The 19401-nt window shown below is 40.3% G+C and overlaps 1 protein-coding gene across 2 annotated transcripts in view; it reads right to left on the reverse strand.

The window, feature by feature from the left end:
- Nucleotides 1-19401, reverse strand: part of Helz (Helicase with zinc finger) — a 454315-nt gene that overhangs the window by 418666 nt on the left and 16248 nt on the right. For both annotated transcript variants that reach the window (XM_068225301.1, XM_067136674.2), the window contains exon 3: nt 12927-13344. In XM_068225301.1, the coding sequence (XP_068081402.1) occupies nt 12927-13344 (418 nt within the window). The remainder of the gene's footprint in view (nt 1-12926; nt 13345-19401) is intronic.

Consider the following 19401-nt stretch of genomic DNA (forward strand, 5'->3'; position numbering starts at 1 on the left):
GTTCTTGCACACCAATTCTCTTTATATGCACTATCTACCAACCCATGGAACTGAATATCAGGCATTTCCTATTTGTTGACAATCTTGGTTTTGGAACTCAATCCAAATCACTTTGGGAGGTACAATATAGGCTGCAGAACTGCCTCAAATGGAACATGTATTCAAGGGGCAAGTATACATGTATTAAAGGGGAAAGTACCTTAAACCAAATCCTAGAAAAACACAGGTTACACTTTTCCATCTACATAATCATGCTGAAAATCACCAACATCACATTACTTGGGAGGAAGTCAACTTGAGTTCACCCATGCTATCAAATACCTTGGAGTTCAGCTTGATCGGTCCCTTACTTTTAGAGCACATTGTCATTGTATCAGTATGAAGGTCAGAGCCAGGATTAGTTTACAATGCTTGCTACCAGAGTCAAGCTGAGGAGCACATCCAGAAACTGTAACAACTGCAGCTTTGGCACTTCCTCTCTCTGCTAGTTGCTTTACGTTGCACCGACTCAGATAGGTCTTATGGCGACGATGGGACAGGGAAGGGCTAGGAAGTGGAAGGAAGCGGCCGTGGCCTTAAGGTACAGCCCCAGCATTTGCCTAGTGTGAAAATGGGAAACCACGGAAAACCATCTTCAGGGCTGCCGATAGTGGGGTTCGCTTCCTCTCTCTACAGCCAAGTATGCTTGCCCTGTGGGGGTTAACTCTGTCTACTCCGAGGAAGTGGATACTGCTTTGAATGATACGTGCCATGCAGTTTCTGCCTGTCCCAAACCAAGAATCCACACTTTGGCATAGCTCCACCTTTAATCTGATGGCAAGTAGCAGCTGAAACTGAGAAACTCAAACAAGAGGTGGACAAACGTCATCCTCTCTATGGTCATCAAATAGTATAACAACATCTCGGGACATGGAGGAATTTCGTTAATATCCCCAGGGCAGCATAATACTGGCAGCAACATACCACACTATCCGATTGGAATCCGCCAACAGAAGGAACTACAGCACACACACATACTTTGCAACCTTGGCCTGGATAAGAACAGAAATGCCTAGAACCACGACTAAAATTTTAAAATGGGGTTTTACACAGAATGTTAATAGATTCGGGTACAATTCAAGATCTTGAGCATCTCTTTCACTGTCCAAACTGCTCTGTGGAAATCGAACTTGAAGACTTCAACACAATCAGCGATATATCTATTGTGGCTGCTTCATAGGGAGTACTTTCAGCATCTGAGGATATAATCACAACCATCGACATTACAAGCTACAGTGCACTGAGTTGATAAGGTATGGATACTCTCAAACACAGCAATACTCGTAGCTGAGTTTGTCCACAGGATTTTCATGGAAAATTTTACAAGTTTACATATCCTTGGAGTGGTTGGAGACTACTCAAAGGTGCAAACATTAGAGTCTTGGCAACTGACAACCTCCAGATTCAACTCATTACCTAGTGATTCGAGGATATAGCTGGAATGACTCCCAGAATCCAGAATGCAACGCCTCAGTTTAATTCACCATTGGATCCAATAATCCATATGCATACAGTCAATCAGTAGGTTAAGTAAAATCTGATGGAAGGAAATCTATCATGTTAACAGATGTAATGGTTGACAGTCTTGTCAATGTGTTAGCAGATGAATGCTTACAGCAAACAGACCTTTGGTATGATGCTTTGCAAATAAGTGCAGAGTGCTTTGCCTTTCCGGCTGGAATCCCTCACAGGCTGACCATGAATATGGCAGAGAAAGCAATGGCTGGTATTTTTCAGCTTCACAAGTGTCTCGTTAACATCCAAAACTTTCTTGCAGTCTTGTGTCCAGTGTCTGCCAGAGTCACAGAAGAGACAAAATGGTTCTGGTACGTTCTTACTGAGCAATTTTTCTTTGCACCAACATGCAGTGTCGCTGTTGTGAGAATGTTAGTCAATGTAAATCCACGGATCATCTGTGTCATCATAGTGCCACCTACTTCTCTCAAGAATTCCATTAGCTTGAAGATTGATGCCTTCTGCCAGAGCACGAAGAGCTTGTACGCTATAAGAAATAAATTGTGCGCGTCAGTGACAATCGATGAATATACTACTGTATCGAGTGCTTCAGGAGTGGTGAGATGATAGGTCAGATGTCCTCCAGGTACTGTAATTGCACCTGTATTATTCTGTTGTCACCATAGCAAGCCAAAGAATCTTCTTAGTTTACTAATACATCTCTGCTATCACAGCAATTCCCTCAATCAGATGCTTATGTTTTCCCTCAACACATCTATCAAAGACTCCAAGTGTTCCCTGAATGAATACAGGTCTCAATGTCTCCCCCACAAAATGGTTCAAGCTTGACTTTAGGTAGCTGAGGCGAGTATGATACTGATATTGGTTAACAGAAGGCGGCTCTGTAGTATTTACATTTGTTGTTGTGACAGCTAACTTGATCCCAATTATACGTGATGCTCCTTCAATCATGCGCTTTGCCAAGTCGATGTATCCTTTGCACTGTTCTGTGTCTGTTTCGTCTTCAGATCCAAAAGAATGTAGTGAATGGTGTGATCAAGAGCAGTTGATTTCTCCAAAGTATCCTGAAGTTGATATCCGTAGTATTCACGATCACCTAGGAAAGTGTACTTGGTAAATGTATTTATCTCCAGCACAAAACGAGTGACATATTTTTAATTTTCTTGTTCATTTTCATTACAAATTATTTAGTGCAACATTTGAATCTGCATGTGTAGTGTCAGTTATCTTGGGAATAGAAGTCACAGAACAGTAAAAGGAAAGCACAGAGAAGTAACAATACCTAGACAAGTAATACGATCTGTCAGTGTAATCGGTTAACTCTGCCTGGTGAGCATGGCAATGAGGCTGCTGGAGTCGGGATTTCAATAGTCTCTCGACTGAGACTACTTGCGAACTGCATTAGAGCTAAATCTTTTCACTAGATGGAGCTACAATAGGTCATTTGATAAGCTAGTAAAAAACAATTGCAAACTGCTAATGTGTTGTAGCGCTAAGAAGTAAAATTCGAGTTTATAGGGGTCAAAACATATGCATATAACACTGCTAAATCAAAATCTAGACTTATCTTGTGATATCGTCTGGAGGTGAAACTCTGCAGCCAAATGCAATGTTGAATAATGAGTTACCAGTCCTTTTATGAACGTTGAGTCATAATTCCCCTGTAGTGGCTTCCCAATATCAGCTAGTGTAGTAATCCAGTTGAAACTTCTTGTTAGCGCTGTAGTTTCATAGCAAATTTCTCCCTATATACTACTGGGTTTTGGCACCATAAAATATAGTAATTTTGAGGTGAAAATAACATAAGCAAACACTGCCATATTTACTACAAATCAAACAACATAATAAAATACAAACAAAATGATACACAACCAAAGAAGTTCAAGCCATTTATAGATTGTCAGTTTAGATAGTAACTAGCAAAGGAACCCGTGCTTCACTACGGTATTCTACATTGTATACGGATATCGAAGTAAATTACTGAATAAGATTCTTTAAAACTGCATGTCTCTTAGCGTTATCGAAGAAACAGCATGGGAAGGTCGCCTTATGTTGTTTAAAATGTGAAGTGTGTGTTGCGGAGTTGTGATGATAATGGCAGGCTCACATGCCTACTGCCATTCCCAATCGAATTGGGAAGTTTTCATTATAATAGAAGGCCCCCTTGCCTACTGTACGGTCACAAACGATTTGGGGAGTTTTCGGTACGATCACAGGCCCCATTTTCTACTTCCAGACACAATCGGGTAGAGGAGTTTTGAAGAACATTGCATGGTCCCTAGCCTTTTGCCATTCAAATCGAGAAAGGAATTATTCATTACAATGGTCGGCCTTCCTTACTAATGCAAGTTACACAGGAGTTGGAGAAGGACTGTATCCTACTGCCAGTCAAAGTTGATGTGGGGAGTATTTATTACAATTTATTACAGTAACTATCGATTTGTGAAGTATTCATTATAATGGCACACACACCCCTTCTAGATCGCTACAATTCTAATTCAATGAATATATATATAGATAGACACACGAAAGTATATGCAGCTTACAATATTGCAGATCTTCATTTCCAGATTAACTGCTGCTAAACGGTACGTCATATCGACAAACGGATAGAACCGTAAGACGCCTCTTTTAGCAGTCTAAATGGTTGATCCTACGACATTTTCTCATATCTCTTCTATATATGGGTGAGATTGAGTTATTACCTTTGAATAGGGAGAAATTTGGGTAACGTCACACAGTGCATTACTTTTCGGATACTTCTGTGACAGCTAGAAACATAGAATTTGGCTCACATATGGCTACTGGGAGGATCAATGTTCATGCTAGACTTGACGATTTTGTCCTTCCTACAAGTGTTCGAAACTATGAATTATATATGTAAAAACTGCAAATTTTACGTACAATCGAGAAACACAGCCAAATCTATGGCATAAGGGATAGAGATACGACAAAAAGTCATAGGACCAAAGTTGTAGATCACTCCAGGGAGTAAAAGATAAAAAATTTAAACATCTTGGTATATTTCCATCGGTTACAGGCAAAAACCTTTAATTTTTGCCAAATTTCAATTTTCTAGCTCATATGGCAGATTGTGCCGCCATCTTTATTTTGAGGGAGGGGTAAAAATTAGGACGTTCAGGAAAAGAAAGCTAAAATATATGCAGGTGGTCATTATTAAACCTGAAACGGATAACTGTACAAAAATTTTGCCAATGTACAGACAGACGGTCATTACAATTTTATTTATATAGGTAAGTATCATAATAAAAACACTTCAACGCCTATTTCACTTCTTTTCAAGCCACCCCTTAAGTGGTTAGATTGCTCTGCTTCTGTTTCTCCTCCTCTGCCAACAATTACACCATCATCATCTTCTTCAACAAGTGTAACGACTAAAAATACAAGTAAACTCGGAAGAGAAAACCCACCAACTTCCAGAAAATTCTCCCCAAAGGGGTCTCGACCCACCTGCAGCTACTGTGGAGAGGCAGGACACCGGGACCAGACCGTGAAAGGGCATAAATTATGACCAAAACGCAGGCTTCAGTGTGAATAAGTGATATACCTGTCCGACTCGTTGGCTGAATGGTCAGCGTACTGGCCTTCGGTTCAGAGGATCCTGGGTTTGATTCCCGGCCGGGTCAGGGATTTTAATGTTCATTGGTTAATTTCAATGGCCCGGGGGCTGGGTGTTTGTGCTGTTTCCAACATCCCTGCAACTCACACACCACACATAACACTATCCTCCATCACAATAACACGCAGTTACCTACACATGACAGATGTCGCCCACCCTCATCGGAGGGTCTGCCTTACAAGGGCTGCACTCGGCTAGAAATAGCCACACAAAATTATTATTATTATTATTATTATTCTTGTCTTATGCTGGCTGTGATTAACGATCATTAACCCTCCATCGGTCGCGCTCTAATGTCGACACTGTACCAGGCGAGTTGGTTGTGCGTTTTGGGGCGCGCAGCTGTAATCTTGCATCCGGGAGATAGTGGGTTTGAACCCCACTTTTGGCAGCCCTGAAGATGGTTTTCTGTGGTTTCCCATTTTCACACCAGGCTATACCTTAATTAAGGCCATGGATGCTTCCTTCCTACGCCTAGGCCTTTCCTATCCCACCATCGCCATAGGACCTAACTGTGTCAGTGTGATGTAAAACAACTTGCAATAATAGTTTTACTGTACAGGATCTTTAGAAAACCTGAAGAATTATAGCTCTGGTGTCTTCTTGTAATTGAGCAGTTTATTGTGCCACACACATCTTTAATGGAATTACCACATTCTTATCTCACAAAACTTATACCAACTTACACATCCCAGTAGACCAGTAGCTTACTGGCCACATGGAGCACTGCAGTCAAACGGATGAAAAATATGAGCCGTGCTTCGCGACGGTGTATGTTAGACTGTGGCCGGAATTTTTGTTTTAAAGGAGTTCTTGCCCTGCGGTTAGGGTCGCGCAGCTGTGAGCTTGCATTCGGGAGATAGAGGGTTCGAACCCAACTGTCGGCATCCCTGAGGATGGTTTTCCATGGTTTCCCATTTTCACGCCAGGCTGTACCTTAATGAAGGCCACGGCCGCTACCTTCCCAATCTCCCACCTTTCCGTCGCCAAAAACCTTTGATGTATTAGTGCGACGTTAAACAAACAGCAAAAAAGAAAAAAAGTTCTTTAAAGTGCCTACAATTATATCAACCCAAGGCTGATATACACAAGCATCCCTCCAATAACCTGCACAGAGCCAGGATCAAACCTGCTTACTTGGGGTCAGAAAGCCTATGCTCTCACCTTCTTAGCCACTCAGACCAACCTATTGCGATCCCTTTCTGGAAATCATGTTTTTCAAGAATACTTCCTAACTATCTGCTGCAGGAATGTGTAATTTCTCAACTATGTTCTGTATGTTTGTGGGACTATACTGTATCTTTACAAGGGAAGCCCTCTTCCAAGAGTTGAATAAAATATGTTTTAAGGTGATTTTTTTTAATCTTTGCAGTCTGCAAGCCAAGAACAAAGTATACTCAGCCTCAGTTACGAAACTCCAATATACGGTCAACATTGTTGTTTTAGCCAATTCAGAGGATGACTTGCAAACTATTTTTAATTAAATGCATATATGTTAGGCCTAGCATCAGCAGTGGGGTGGTTGTGGTGGTGATTTTTGTTTTAAAAGAAAGTACAACTAGGCAACCAACCTCTATACAACACTAATCATACGGAAAAAAAAGGAAGGGATCAGACACTTTGAAAAATTAAGATATTGGCCAAAAAAAGACAAGGGCCACTAAGGGCATGAAAATGAAAGACTCCCTAGGTCTCGAGTGCTGTAATACTGTCGGGGTCAGAAAAGAATGAGAGACACCCAAGGAAGGTCCGATAGGATAGATGAAAGTAAGGAGCCCGACACAAGTGAGTGGAAGCAATGCCAGGACTAAGGTAAGGGCCCCGTGGTCGCCAACCCACGCTCCAATGTTCAGAGTCCTAGAGGCCCCTTTTAGTAGCCTCTTACGATAGGCAGGGGATACCGACACGATAGTCGCACGGCATCTAGGAGGCGCAACCGTGTATTAGTTTTAAAAATACATTCCCTGTAGACATGTTTGGATATAATTGAGTTAAATAATGTTGACATTCTCTTTACTCTTATTTCCATTGTTAACAACAACAATGAAGCCCTACAGGTTGTTAGATCTCCTTTCAAACATTACAAGAATCATTACAAGTGTCATGTCTCTTAGGCAGTACTTATTCCACACACAATAATATACTCAACGATAAGAATTATAGCATAATATAGCGTAAACTTGTTCACAGAATTTGAAGTAGGTAATAATAACGTAAAAACGGAAGCAATGTAGTACAGAACTAAAGAAAAAAATACAGAATGAAATGTTCATCTTTCCTTTTATTTTCCCAAGTCCAGATTTTCGAAGTATTCATGACAAATCATTCTTCCCGTTCCAGGCAGAAATGTTTCTTACACTTCCTGCAGCTGTGCCTTGTCATTCTAGTGATCCTCTTCGGTTTAGCGAGCTGGCAAGTGTCAAATCGTTTCTTTTCAGCAAGTGGAGGAAGGGTAGTTTCAGTGCCTATTGCTTCTTTGTCTTGCTCCCCAGAAACAGTCTCCTCCTACCGACATTCATTCTGCTCCCAACAGCCACTACTTGAGCGTTTATGCCAGCTACATTCAACACAGCAAAGAAAATAACTAGTGGCCAACGTGTGGTATTTCGGTCTACGTTGTAACTCCCACATATTTTATCCACGACATCTACTCCATCCTTTGTCCCGTTGTAGCATGTCATAATTATAGGTCTGGCATTTTCTGCAGTTTCATCATCAATCGAGTCGTCATCTAAATTATGACTGGAAACGAGCAGGACAATTCTGTTTTTCTTAGGAACATAGGAGACTACAGTGGCATGTTCAGTGAAACCGAAGATTGATGACTTTACTGTCCTTTGTTTCACGTTCGTAAGCTCAGCTGGCAGACATCTTGTATTCTTTCTAATTGTGCCGACATAAGATAATCTCTTCTTCTACTATCAAGTCAAAGTCTGAGAACCATTCATCTGCCGTAACATTACGACCTCTGTTATAGATAAGCTGTGCCAACTGCTTAACATCTGATGGTTTCTTACTGATATGAAACTGCCCCTCTGGCTGTTTCCCAGGGTGAATTTCAAAATTATGACAATAGAAATTTTTTGCATCCACTAGGGCATATATTTTTATCCCGTATTTGGCTGGTTTTGACGCAATATACTGCTTAAGCCGGCATCTTCCACGAAAGGATTCAAGCTTTTTATCTATTGTTATGAACGCCTCAAGGGTTCCTCTTACAGTTGTCAACAAATGATTGAAATACTTCCCAGATAGCTGCCAAGTTGTCTAACTTCTTACACTCCTCTCTTGTAATACTTGTAATACTCTCTTGTAATAAAACGAAGCAAAAATTTAAAACGCCTCAAATTCATAACTAGACAGAATTTTTCCACTCCATTACCGTCTGTGCCCCACAAGTCCTCCAGGATTATTTTGTTTGCATGTAAAGTACCAGCCAAATATAAAAGTCCTAAGAATGCCTTTATTTCAATTTCAATAATACCAGTCACTTTTGCATCTTTCCCTTTGAAAATGTCCTTTTACGTGTTCTGTATACTGATTTGTATACCGAACAACATTATGTAACATTTCATCAGTTATAAACAATTTCCAACACTCACCTTCATCTTTTACGGGATGTGCATCACCAATATCTCCTGGCAGTTTGGCGAGCAAATTATGTGGGGGCGTTTCCTTCCTACGATTAGATTCAGGGTGCTTACCCCATTCTGTGTTTCCATCCTCCCCTGCATAAAACAGGATGTCCCTGAGAAGAGGTTCATCTTCCGCTCCACTTTCCTCGGTATCGGGAGTTGTCTTCTCTGCTCTCAGCCGGAAGATCTTCATCGTCAGTATCACTGTCCTCTTTATTCTGTTGCTCTTCGTCAAATTATCATCAGTAAGTAAACTGTGCATTAATTTTAAGTCAATAGGATTGTTTAAATCAAAAAACTGACGGTTACCGGCCATACTAAAAACACGGAAAGTTTAGGTCGCGTGGCACCCGGTAGGTGCCAACGTTCAGTATCCCAACACTGACGTTATCAACAATGACAGCTTCTCAACTGTATTGTAAGACACTGGGAGCTATGAAGATACTGTGAGTGCAGGTTCACCAGACGCATGTGCTGTGAAGTAGGGTGCAAAAAACTAGCGCTGGCGCCTTCTGGATACGGCGTGACCGACAGAGGGTTAAGGTTTGTGATCATTTTTGTAAAGTGCAGTAGTGTTACAATTAGTTGTCTTCAATGACGTTCTACAAGTCATAAAACCTCACAGACTTAGCATTGATAGAGAGATCTCCACAAAAATATTAGACCGTAAATAATATTTGCTGGTAATTTTCGTTTAAAAAATTCTATGTCAGAATACCGGTGAACATGAAAATAGTTTAGAAGTTATTTGTGTCACAAAACTAAATTTTTAAACAGCTCTATTGAAAATTTATGAAATCTTATGTTGTAACATTACATGATAATTTAAGGCCTTAATTTCTTTCTACCGAGCTCGATAGCTGCAGTCGCTTAAGTGTGGCAAGTATCCAGTATTCGGGAGATAGTAGGTTCGAACCCCACTGTCGGCAGCCCTTAAAATGGTTTTCCGTGGTTTCCCATTTTCACACCAGGCAAATGTTGGGGCTGTACCTTAATTAAGGACACGGCCGCTTCCTTCCCACTCCTAGCTCTTTCCTGTCCCATCGTCGCCGTAAGACCTATCTGTGTCGGTGCGACGTAAAACAACTGCAAAAAAAAAATTATTTCGGAGGCATTCAAGTCAATTACATGATATTAGTTACATATTATGGAACACGACTGTACCTTTACCTCAATACCCGACCTGTGGTCCCCTTATCATATGCACGCACACATTTGTGAAACTAAGATTAGATTGCATTGTGAAATTTTGCAATGATAATTTTCAGTGCCATAGAATAAAAAACCTCAAAGTACTTAAAATTCAGTAATTTAGATTGCTGATACATTTCAGTATTATTTGAATTGTTTTTTAGTTGATTACCACTTTTTTGATTTACGTGAAATTACCAAATTCAGTTCAATAAAAGGATATTGAAAATGACTAAGACCTTAACTACAGTGGTGTGATCAGTTGTTCCTTCTTGTTGTTTTCCTTCAGTATTATTACCAAGCTGTAGCAATTAGCAGTCTAGTGTATCAACGTGTTTCCTTAAAATTTACGATTAATATAATTGTTGAGGTGGTTACAGTTTATAATTTGCATGGGAAGGTGCAATCAGCTGTTGGGTAGAAAATTGTTCCTGACAGTTATAGCTTGCTGGCCACTGCGAGTGTTGGCATTGTTCCATCTGTCACCAGGATGCCATTTCATCACTAAGGCGATTCGTGACTGTGTATATTAGACTGTGATTCTGGCACCTCCATGTCTCTAAAAACCATATAAGAAGTTAGTGGGACGTAAAATCAATAACATTATCATCATTATTAACATGCGAGAGGTCGCGCCCGCGGCAGTTTGTCGCACTTGTAGTTTAAGTTTTCTTTCACTCTCGCATCTGCAGAGGCAAATTGCCTTCATGTGACCCCTCGCGTATTGCATTCTTACATCACTGCATTTCCAAGAAAGTTTCTTAAGTACAGTTCATGATCTTCATGGTGGCTTGCAGTGAAGTGTGGTGCTGTAGTTTTATCTTGAATTGTGACCAAATCATTCACCGAAATGTAAAGATGCAAACGTTGAGGCAATTTGCTCACGTGCGATCTCCTGCGCTCTTTAAAAACTCACATAATTTTACCAGATTTTGCCAAAAATTTTATTAATTTTTTTATATTGAGAAAATATTTTTACTGGGTAATTATGTTAGTACTAGTTGAAAGGCAGTTAAACAGGGTACATATTTATATTTTTATCAGAGCATTCACTGCAAAAGGGAAATACCAGCTTATTAAAATATTAAGCGTGAGCAATTTGCCTTTGCGCGACCTTTCGCGTTCTGAAACGGGCGCGACCTCTCGCGTGTTAAAAAACAGATATCCCTTGATAGCTGCCACACTGAGCCTCAACTACCTCTTTGAAGACAGTGACGATTCAAGCATTTTGTACGTCAGCAGAGTTGATTTCAGTTTTACAAATTAAGGCAATAAGCATATGCGTATGTTCAGGTACTCTGTGGCCTCTTCTTTGAGAGATTCATCTAAGATTCCATCTGAGCCACCTGTTTTGTTGTTCCTAAACTATCAAATGACTACTTGAAGGGAAGGAAGTTCACCTAAAGTACCAAAAATATTTCCATCAACATGTTTCATGTGTTTCTAAAAGTGTTCACTTCAGGAGTTAAAGGAAAGATTATCCTTGAGGTGCTGAGGGCAATCTTTAGTCTTCTCTGAGTTGAGGGCCCACGGATAGCTTTACTGAGATAGAAGAAATCTCTACTGTTATTGCTTTGGGCTAGATTCTGCATTTCAAGTGATTTTGCTGTCTACCATTAGTTCTTGGGCTTTTGAGTGTCTTCACTTTGGCTTGTTTTTTATATTGTAGTTCTTTTATGGGTGATTTGGATCATTAGTTTGCTAATTGTTGTATATTTATTGTGTATTATCTTTACTGTAAATCCAATTTTGTGATTATGGGGTCCATTTCCTTCTGACAGGTTATGGATATCATCTAAGTTTTCTGGTATGGCAATACATATAAGAGATCGTATACCCACAAAGTATGCAAAGTATGACTTCTAGGGCAATTAAACCATAACAGAATTGCAAAATCAAATTAATCATTTACAGAAAATGTCATTTGACATGAAAGACCAAGACTAACATGCATGGCTGCTTCTCTAACCTAACAAAGTGGTTCAGAGTCTCTAAAGAATAAGGGGAAATCATTTATCATTGAAGGCTTGCTTCCACAGGACAAAATTTCTGAGGAACAGCAGGTACATGGTCTCCACACAGACTGCTCTGGCACATTAATTTAAATGTAATAATTCACACAGAATGGAATGTTTGCAGCAGTGGAACATCTCTGCATGCCAAGCACACAATCCATAGCAGAAGGGATGCCATGCTATAATCAAATGTTTCATTTTTGCTACTTCTTTAACACCGCACTAATATACCAAAGGTTTTCGGCGATGGAAGGACGAAACAGGGCTAGGGTAGGGAAAGTAGCGCCGTGGCCTTATTTAAGGTAAGCTCCAGCATTTGCTTAGTGTGTTAATGGAATTTCCTTTTATGTGCAGTGGTGCACTGGGATTTGATTCAGTAATATGAATGTCAATAATGTTCATGAAAAGATGTTTCTAATGGAGATAAAGAAAGATTATGTATTTGGGTCATTTAACTCTTATAGTGCCAGGCAGCCAATCTATCAATCATGCGAGCTGCTGCTAAAAATGCTGGCGGCCAATCTGTCGGCCACGTTTTTCTTTTGCCAGAAGGTGAACATGCAGTTGGTCAGTTTGCTAGGAAACAATTTTGCTTCATAACCATAGAAAGTCACCCTCCTTTTTCTAACAGTCAGAGAGCCTACCTATCTGGGAGAAGAGCTTTAAATTGGCGTATAAAATCAAAATCAGCGTCAATGAGTAGACACTACATTATCATGAAGTTGTATAGGTCTCAAAACCCACACATACTATCCTTCCACCAAGACTGAACCACTGTCATGATTTATTAACAAAATTGCCAAATTTACAGACATACCCCCCATGTAGTGCCAATCTCATTAAGTTGGTAAATTGTCATGAAAATGGATAAAATTACCCATTTGAACATATGAGTATGCAAACACATTTCTCGAACAAGATTTAGCTTACCTTTCAAGTAGCTGCTCTGTGTACGACTTCCCGAACAATTCTTTCTCACACGCTCTTTGAAGTTTCATTCTCCTATATTCAAATCGTTCACTCCACTCTGCTAATTCCTCTGGTCCATGAGCTTCTACACATTGGGCACCATACCGACAGGAACCCCCTCCATCCGCCCAACTCTCACACAGTGAGTAAGCGTCCGATGTCAGACCACGTGGGGGAGGCCGCCACTTCCAGTCCCGACCTTCGTCTGACATTATCATAGTCTGGTGGCTTTCCGATTGACAATGCGCACGAAGTTCTAAACGATCAGAAAACGACACAGAACAATAACTACACACAGGATTATTAACATTTTCCGGAACTAAAGGTTTTTCATCGTCAGTTCTTGAATCTAGTTGAATGTCTTCAATTCCCATCGTCACTGAAAACAAAATAACAAAACTTTAGTAACCTTCAAACATGACAGAAAAGAAAGCATCACTAATTCAGAACCCTGTAATATATTCAAGAGTTCAACTACAAAAAAAAAAAAAAAAAAAAGCACATCTTTTGTGAAACTAACAAAGTTTAGTTCACGAGTAACATGGATCTAGTAAGCATTAGTCAAAAAGAATCTTCCAAAAGGAAGCACCGACAGCCAGCAGCATCGTAGATGGAGCCAGCAGTTGCTAGAGCAACTAGTATGTCTCCCAGCATAAACCCAAGTGCTTCTGCGCCCTCATTTCCCTCTGACACTGTCCACAAGATTGCAGAAGCAGATCGTTCTGGGATCAATGTTGCTAGCTAGTACTGTACGTGAGCTATTGACTAAAAGTCACTGATTCTCAGTGAGAAGAGTTGTTTGTTTTACATGTTTTTAAAATTAGGGAAATAATTCCACTGCAATACTCTAAAGGTCAGTAATGGACTAATGTTGTGGCTACAGAAGCCAGGTGGATGAAGGAACAGGGAGCAACAAGGGGAAGTTACAGGCAACTAGTGACCGCTAAGCACAAAAATGTACATAAAAAAGCAGTACCAATTCCTTCGGCAAAGCAAAAGTCCAGACCGTGCAGAGAAGAGCGCGCCACTGCCACATTAGGGTGTATACGACATACTTTGAACAAATTTCTTTGAATGAATAGAAGAAAAACTGTGCAAGTGGCATGTCTGGCAAGTAGGCTACTTCATTTCAAAGAAATATGTGGCTGCATAAGTGTTACTAAATTTCTGAAACAGGAGATAAAAACGACAGCGAACGTGTACCCGATGGAGTGAAGTATGCAGTGGTAGGAGACTTGTACACTCACTGAGTGAAATCAAGCATATGTGGTAGATGCTTGTTTTGGCTCTGTTGTGTTCACTGTCAAGTAACTGTGATATTCGCTCGTGTGCTGTTTGATAACACATCAACATTGCCAATGATAGAAAATAAAAGTTACCAGAGTCTCTTGGCACCTCTGCATCAAACATACGCACAGATTTTTAAATGAACCAATTTGTACCAGACAAGAATGCAAATGCAGACACCATACAAGCAACAAAGAAATCTGTAAGATTAATTTACAAAAATATGAAAATGAAAAGACATAGGAAACATTTCGGCACGGATTCCTAAAAGTATCTCCAGAATTAGGTCGGTTGAACACTGAGACCATGAAATTGGTCCTTCTCTGTCTATCCAACTATTGCTGAAGGTGACATTCAAGACCGTCTGCACCTCATGGTTATAATGTAGTGGAACACCATTGCGCATGAATCACACGCGCTGTCTAACCACAAACGCACTATCAACAAACAAACCAGGTATATATTCTACAAGAAACTCTCGTAATTTGTTCCTGAGCCTGTACGGAAGAACATATGGCCGTATTAAGAATCACCCACTACACTCACACAAATGTTTAGGCCAAATTGTTGCTGGTGTCGTGACTGCACTACACCATGATGGTTTACTTCTGTCCATAGATGATTGCAGAAATTCACTATTCTGTTCCAGTTAAATGCTGCTTCATTCGTGAATAATACATGCGAAAATAATTGTGAATCCATGTATGGTCAAGGAGACTTTGCAGAATGCTTCTCTTAATGGATAGTCTTACAATTGGAGGCACTGCACCCGTTGAAAATATGGGAAACATCCTTCCTCCTTCAACACTCTCCAGACAGTCATTGGGGACATTTGATGCTCTGCTGCTACTCTTCTCGCAATGGTACCTAGACCATCATCCTAACAACTCAAAATACGTTCCTCATCATCAGGGTTTCGGATACTTGTTATTTGACACCTTTTGAATGTGCAAATCAACATTTTCCTCAGGCATCTTTCAATGGCTGGATATGTTGAGTAACTAGGGAGGCGACAACATAGGAACATGTCATGATACAGACGCCTAGCCTCAGTACTGCTTCCATCTGCACAACTATACATTAACAACATAATATCAACTATATCACTTATGCTGTATGTTTCCATGGACCTACTTTTACAGTTAAGTTACACGTGTTCCAACTCCGTGTAATCACAACAGGCAGGCTACTTCACAGTAAAGATTAAGATGTATGTGCAATCTATGGTTACATTGGTTTGTTTAGCCAGTCCTCCCAGACAGTTTGAATGCAAAGAACCTGTCATATCACATGATGCTGCAATATGATCTTCTTCATACTTTTACGATTTACAAGTCCTTGACAGAATTACAAACTGTGCTATCATAACACAAGCAGCCGGGCAGAGAATTTTAACTGTGTCTGGTTAATTCCTTCAGCTTGGGAACTGGGTCTTTGTGTTCACCTTAATACATATCTTCCTTTACACACAACACATCACACTGCCAACCACCACAAAAACGTGCAATGGTGAATACATCCATCTGCATAGGATTGGCAACAAGAAAGGCATCCAGCCATAAAACTGGGCTTACAAAGAGCAAGCGGCTATGTGGTTTGGTTCACATGGATGTCAGCTTACATTCAGGAAATGGTGGAGTTTGAACCCCACTGTCATAAACCCTGAAGATGATTTCAGAGATTTTCCATTTTTACTCCAGGTTATACCTTAATTAAGGCCATGTTGTTTTCTTCCCAGTCCTAGGCCTTTGCTATCCCATCATCATAAAAAGGCCTGTCTGTATAAGCGCGACATGATAAACTGTAAAAAAAAAAAAACGTAGCTTACTCTGCACACAGCGTCAACCTCAGGTAATTGGGATAAAGCCGGGAAGAAGACAACTCGTTTGGAGAACACATCTCTGCAATTTTGAAGAATGCTCTAACTGAATGGATCTGACGACCTGTGGCTTCTTCGCAATGTGACATCTCTCCGCACTGGTACAAAAAGATTCCATCTCTGTCCTTCGGGGACACCCATTCTGGCATTTGTAAACAGTATTTCAGATACACTCTGTATATTGGGGGAGCGCAGCCACTAATGACGCTTAAAGAGCGGTCCCTGACCATGCCAGGTGCAGTTACTGGTGGTTCGAAACAACAAACCCAATTCGACCAAGGCCTATAAGGCCAGAATATTTTTTAAATCAAGATTCTGGCTGTGAAAATCTAAGCTGCTTTGTATGTGGCATGTTTGTCATTCCACAGCAGGATACACAACAAAACAACAAAGTGATAATGGAATTTGAATAAATGAGGTTGTGAAATCTACAAACTTTGTGCTTGCAATGGGGCAAAAAAAATTTGTAAAATAGAACAGCAGAAGAAACCAACTGAGGAGCATTCTATAAAAAGTAGACAAGGAGAAAAATACTTGTTCTTGTTACATAGATGAATAGATAAGTGCTCTTGGCTTCAAATTAGATTGGAAAGTAAGCTTGAAGTTTTATATGACTGTTGATATTGTAATCACAGCCACAGGACATCCAGTTTTTGCACGGAATATGAACCACAGAGACAAGACTTTTCATTTAAAAAATCTCACAAGCAAAGGCTCGGATTTGAGCAGTGGCTGACTTGGTGAGAAGCCAGTGACTACTTGCCTCGGCTATCCTGAATTACATCGAAAAAGTTTCTCGAAAGAGATAATCTGAAAGAAGGGAAAACAAAACTGGATAAACAAGTAATGGAAAAGAACAACAAAAGTGCAAATCAAGCCACATATAGAGAGAAGAGAACATCAAAAGGAACACAAAATAAACACTATGACAGGTCCATGTGGGAAGAGGAAGTAGAAAGCAAACTCAAAAGGACAAGGATCCATAGGTTCATACACTGGTATCTTCATATAGATTGGCTCTTTCCTCATCAATTCCAGTTCATCTACACCTATTTCTTCTCAGCCCCCAACGACCTCATACCTGCTTCCCACCTTCATCAGGAGGGCAGTCTTAAACACTCGTTGAGGGGACTTAACAAATTGAAGATCTGTCTTGATTTTAGAAGTGTAGGATAAGACAAAAGCCAGAGCACAAGAAAAGGAATGAGACAAAATGAAATTATAAAGATGAACGCAAGTGGTATAAAGACTGAATTTGGATACACAACTTCAACCTTCCTGACCAGGCATGAAATGTGTCGAATACATATTCATGCAAAAATTAGCTAGAGTAGTCTTTGAGACTCTTTACAGACTGTAGGGATAAGGATGTTTCTTCCAGCATACCACCTTCTCAAGCACTGACTGCAATTTGTAATTCAAAGGATTGAAATCTGGACTGCCAGAATGGAAGTAACGACAGGAACATTTACTTGCTATCATTTTGAGTGGTTTTGGTCTTGCATGCTGGAAATGTTTGAAATGTCATCACAAGAAACAACCCACCAAACCATCACTGATGCCAGATGAAGTGCTCTCTGGATTCATAGACTGTATCTGTGGCATAGACGCAATCATTTTGACAGTTAAACTGCTAATCAACTGTCAAAACCTTCTCATCAGCTAGCGGTTTGACATCACACTAACACACCAAACGTTTTCGACTGCGCAAGAATAGGAAAGGGCAAGGATCTACTGCTACGACAAAGTACCTTTAGACCAAGAGCACTTCTTAGCATTCAGGACATTGTTTTGAAACATTCATCCCACCTGTCATTATCTTTTTTTATACAGTAAATTCTTTTGTTTCTCGGCACTGATAGACTTGCCTTTTGTTTCTGCGGAGGACTTCAGTAAATTCTTTTATTTCACAGCACCGATGGGCTGTGGTGTCCTAGCAAACCTTGGACGGCCTGAACAAAGCCGGTCACACATCTTCACGATCTCATTGACGCATTCTATTGTCAGAACAGGCTAACATTCTGCTGATACCATAAAGTGGGGCAACTTCGGCCATACAGGGTAACTTCGGCCACTGATGAATAGCAACACTTATTTTCTCCTGCCTCCTATATTGAAAAATATGAACCACTTGCAACAACTAAAATGCACATACAATAGAATGCTCTAACAACACTCGGTAGTCCAAATAACATAGGCGGGCTCATTGTTGAGTCAATCGATTTTTTTCGCAGCCCCGACTATTGTCTTCTCTGGTAACAGCAGAAAACAAACTGTTCTCTAGCCCCAGCATTCAATTCTCCATTCCAGTGGTTTATGGGGTCAAAATGTAAATTTGTCTGGTAAGTTATCAACACAATTTGATGCATTTTATTCTAATAGGTGTTTCAGGAAATAGTTTTGTGATAAAAGTTGTCCTCTTCCGGGGTAACTTCGGCCATGCCAAGAACGTAGAGGAAAACGCGTTTTTCAGGTTTTTAAAAAACATTCACGGTGGCCGAAGTAACACTACATCGAAGAAAACTTCCGTTTCTTGAGTTATTTTTATGGCGGCCGAAGTTACCCCAAAACATGGAGTAACTCCAGCCACTCTTTTGATAATCATTATTCATTAGTGAATAACAATTAGAATTATGTTCATATTTAAAAATGAAGAACAAATATGGCAGAATTTATATTATATTTTTTCAGAAAATTAGGGTGAATATTTCACATTTTATTTTTAAAAATATACGAAAAAGTGGCCGAAGTTACCCTGTTTTACGGTACCAAGCTTGTTAAGGATATCAAAGATGTCTGAAGGTTGTGTACTAACATGTACAACTCTATTATCAAGAAACCAGGATTGGAACACAGTTAAGGTGGTGGTGGCGATTGTTTAAGCGGAACTACAACTAAGCAACCGTCCTTTATTGACACTACAATTTGTTTTCTACGTTGCCCCGACACAGATAGGTCTTATGGTGACGATGGGATAGGAAAGGCTTGGGAGTGGGAAAGAAGCGGCCATGGCCTTAATTCAGGTACAGCCAGCATTTGCCTGGTGTGAAAACAGGAAACCAGAGAAAACCATTTTCAGGGCTGCCGACAGTGGGGCTTGAACCCACTGTCCCGGATCCACGCTCAAAGCTGCACGCCCCTAACCGCACAGCCAACTCGCCCGGTTTTATTGACACTAATCAGAAGGAAATTGTAACAGGTCCAAAACTTTTAAAAAAATTAAGGCATTGGCAAAAGAAAGAGAAAGGCCATGAATGGCGTGAAAATGAA

This window comes from Anabrus simplex, chromosome 1 (genome assembly GCF_040414725.1).
Source record: "Anabrus simplex isolate iqAnaSimp1 chromosome 1, ASM4041472v1, whole genome shotgun sequence".
Lineage (NCBI taxonomy): Eukaryota > Metazoa > Arthropoda > Insecta > Orthoptera > Tettigoniidae > Anabrus > Anabrus simplex.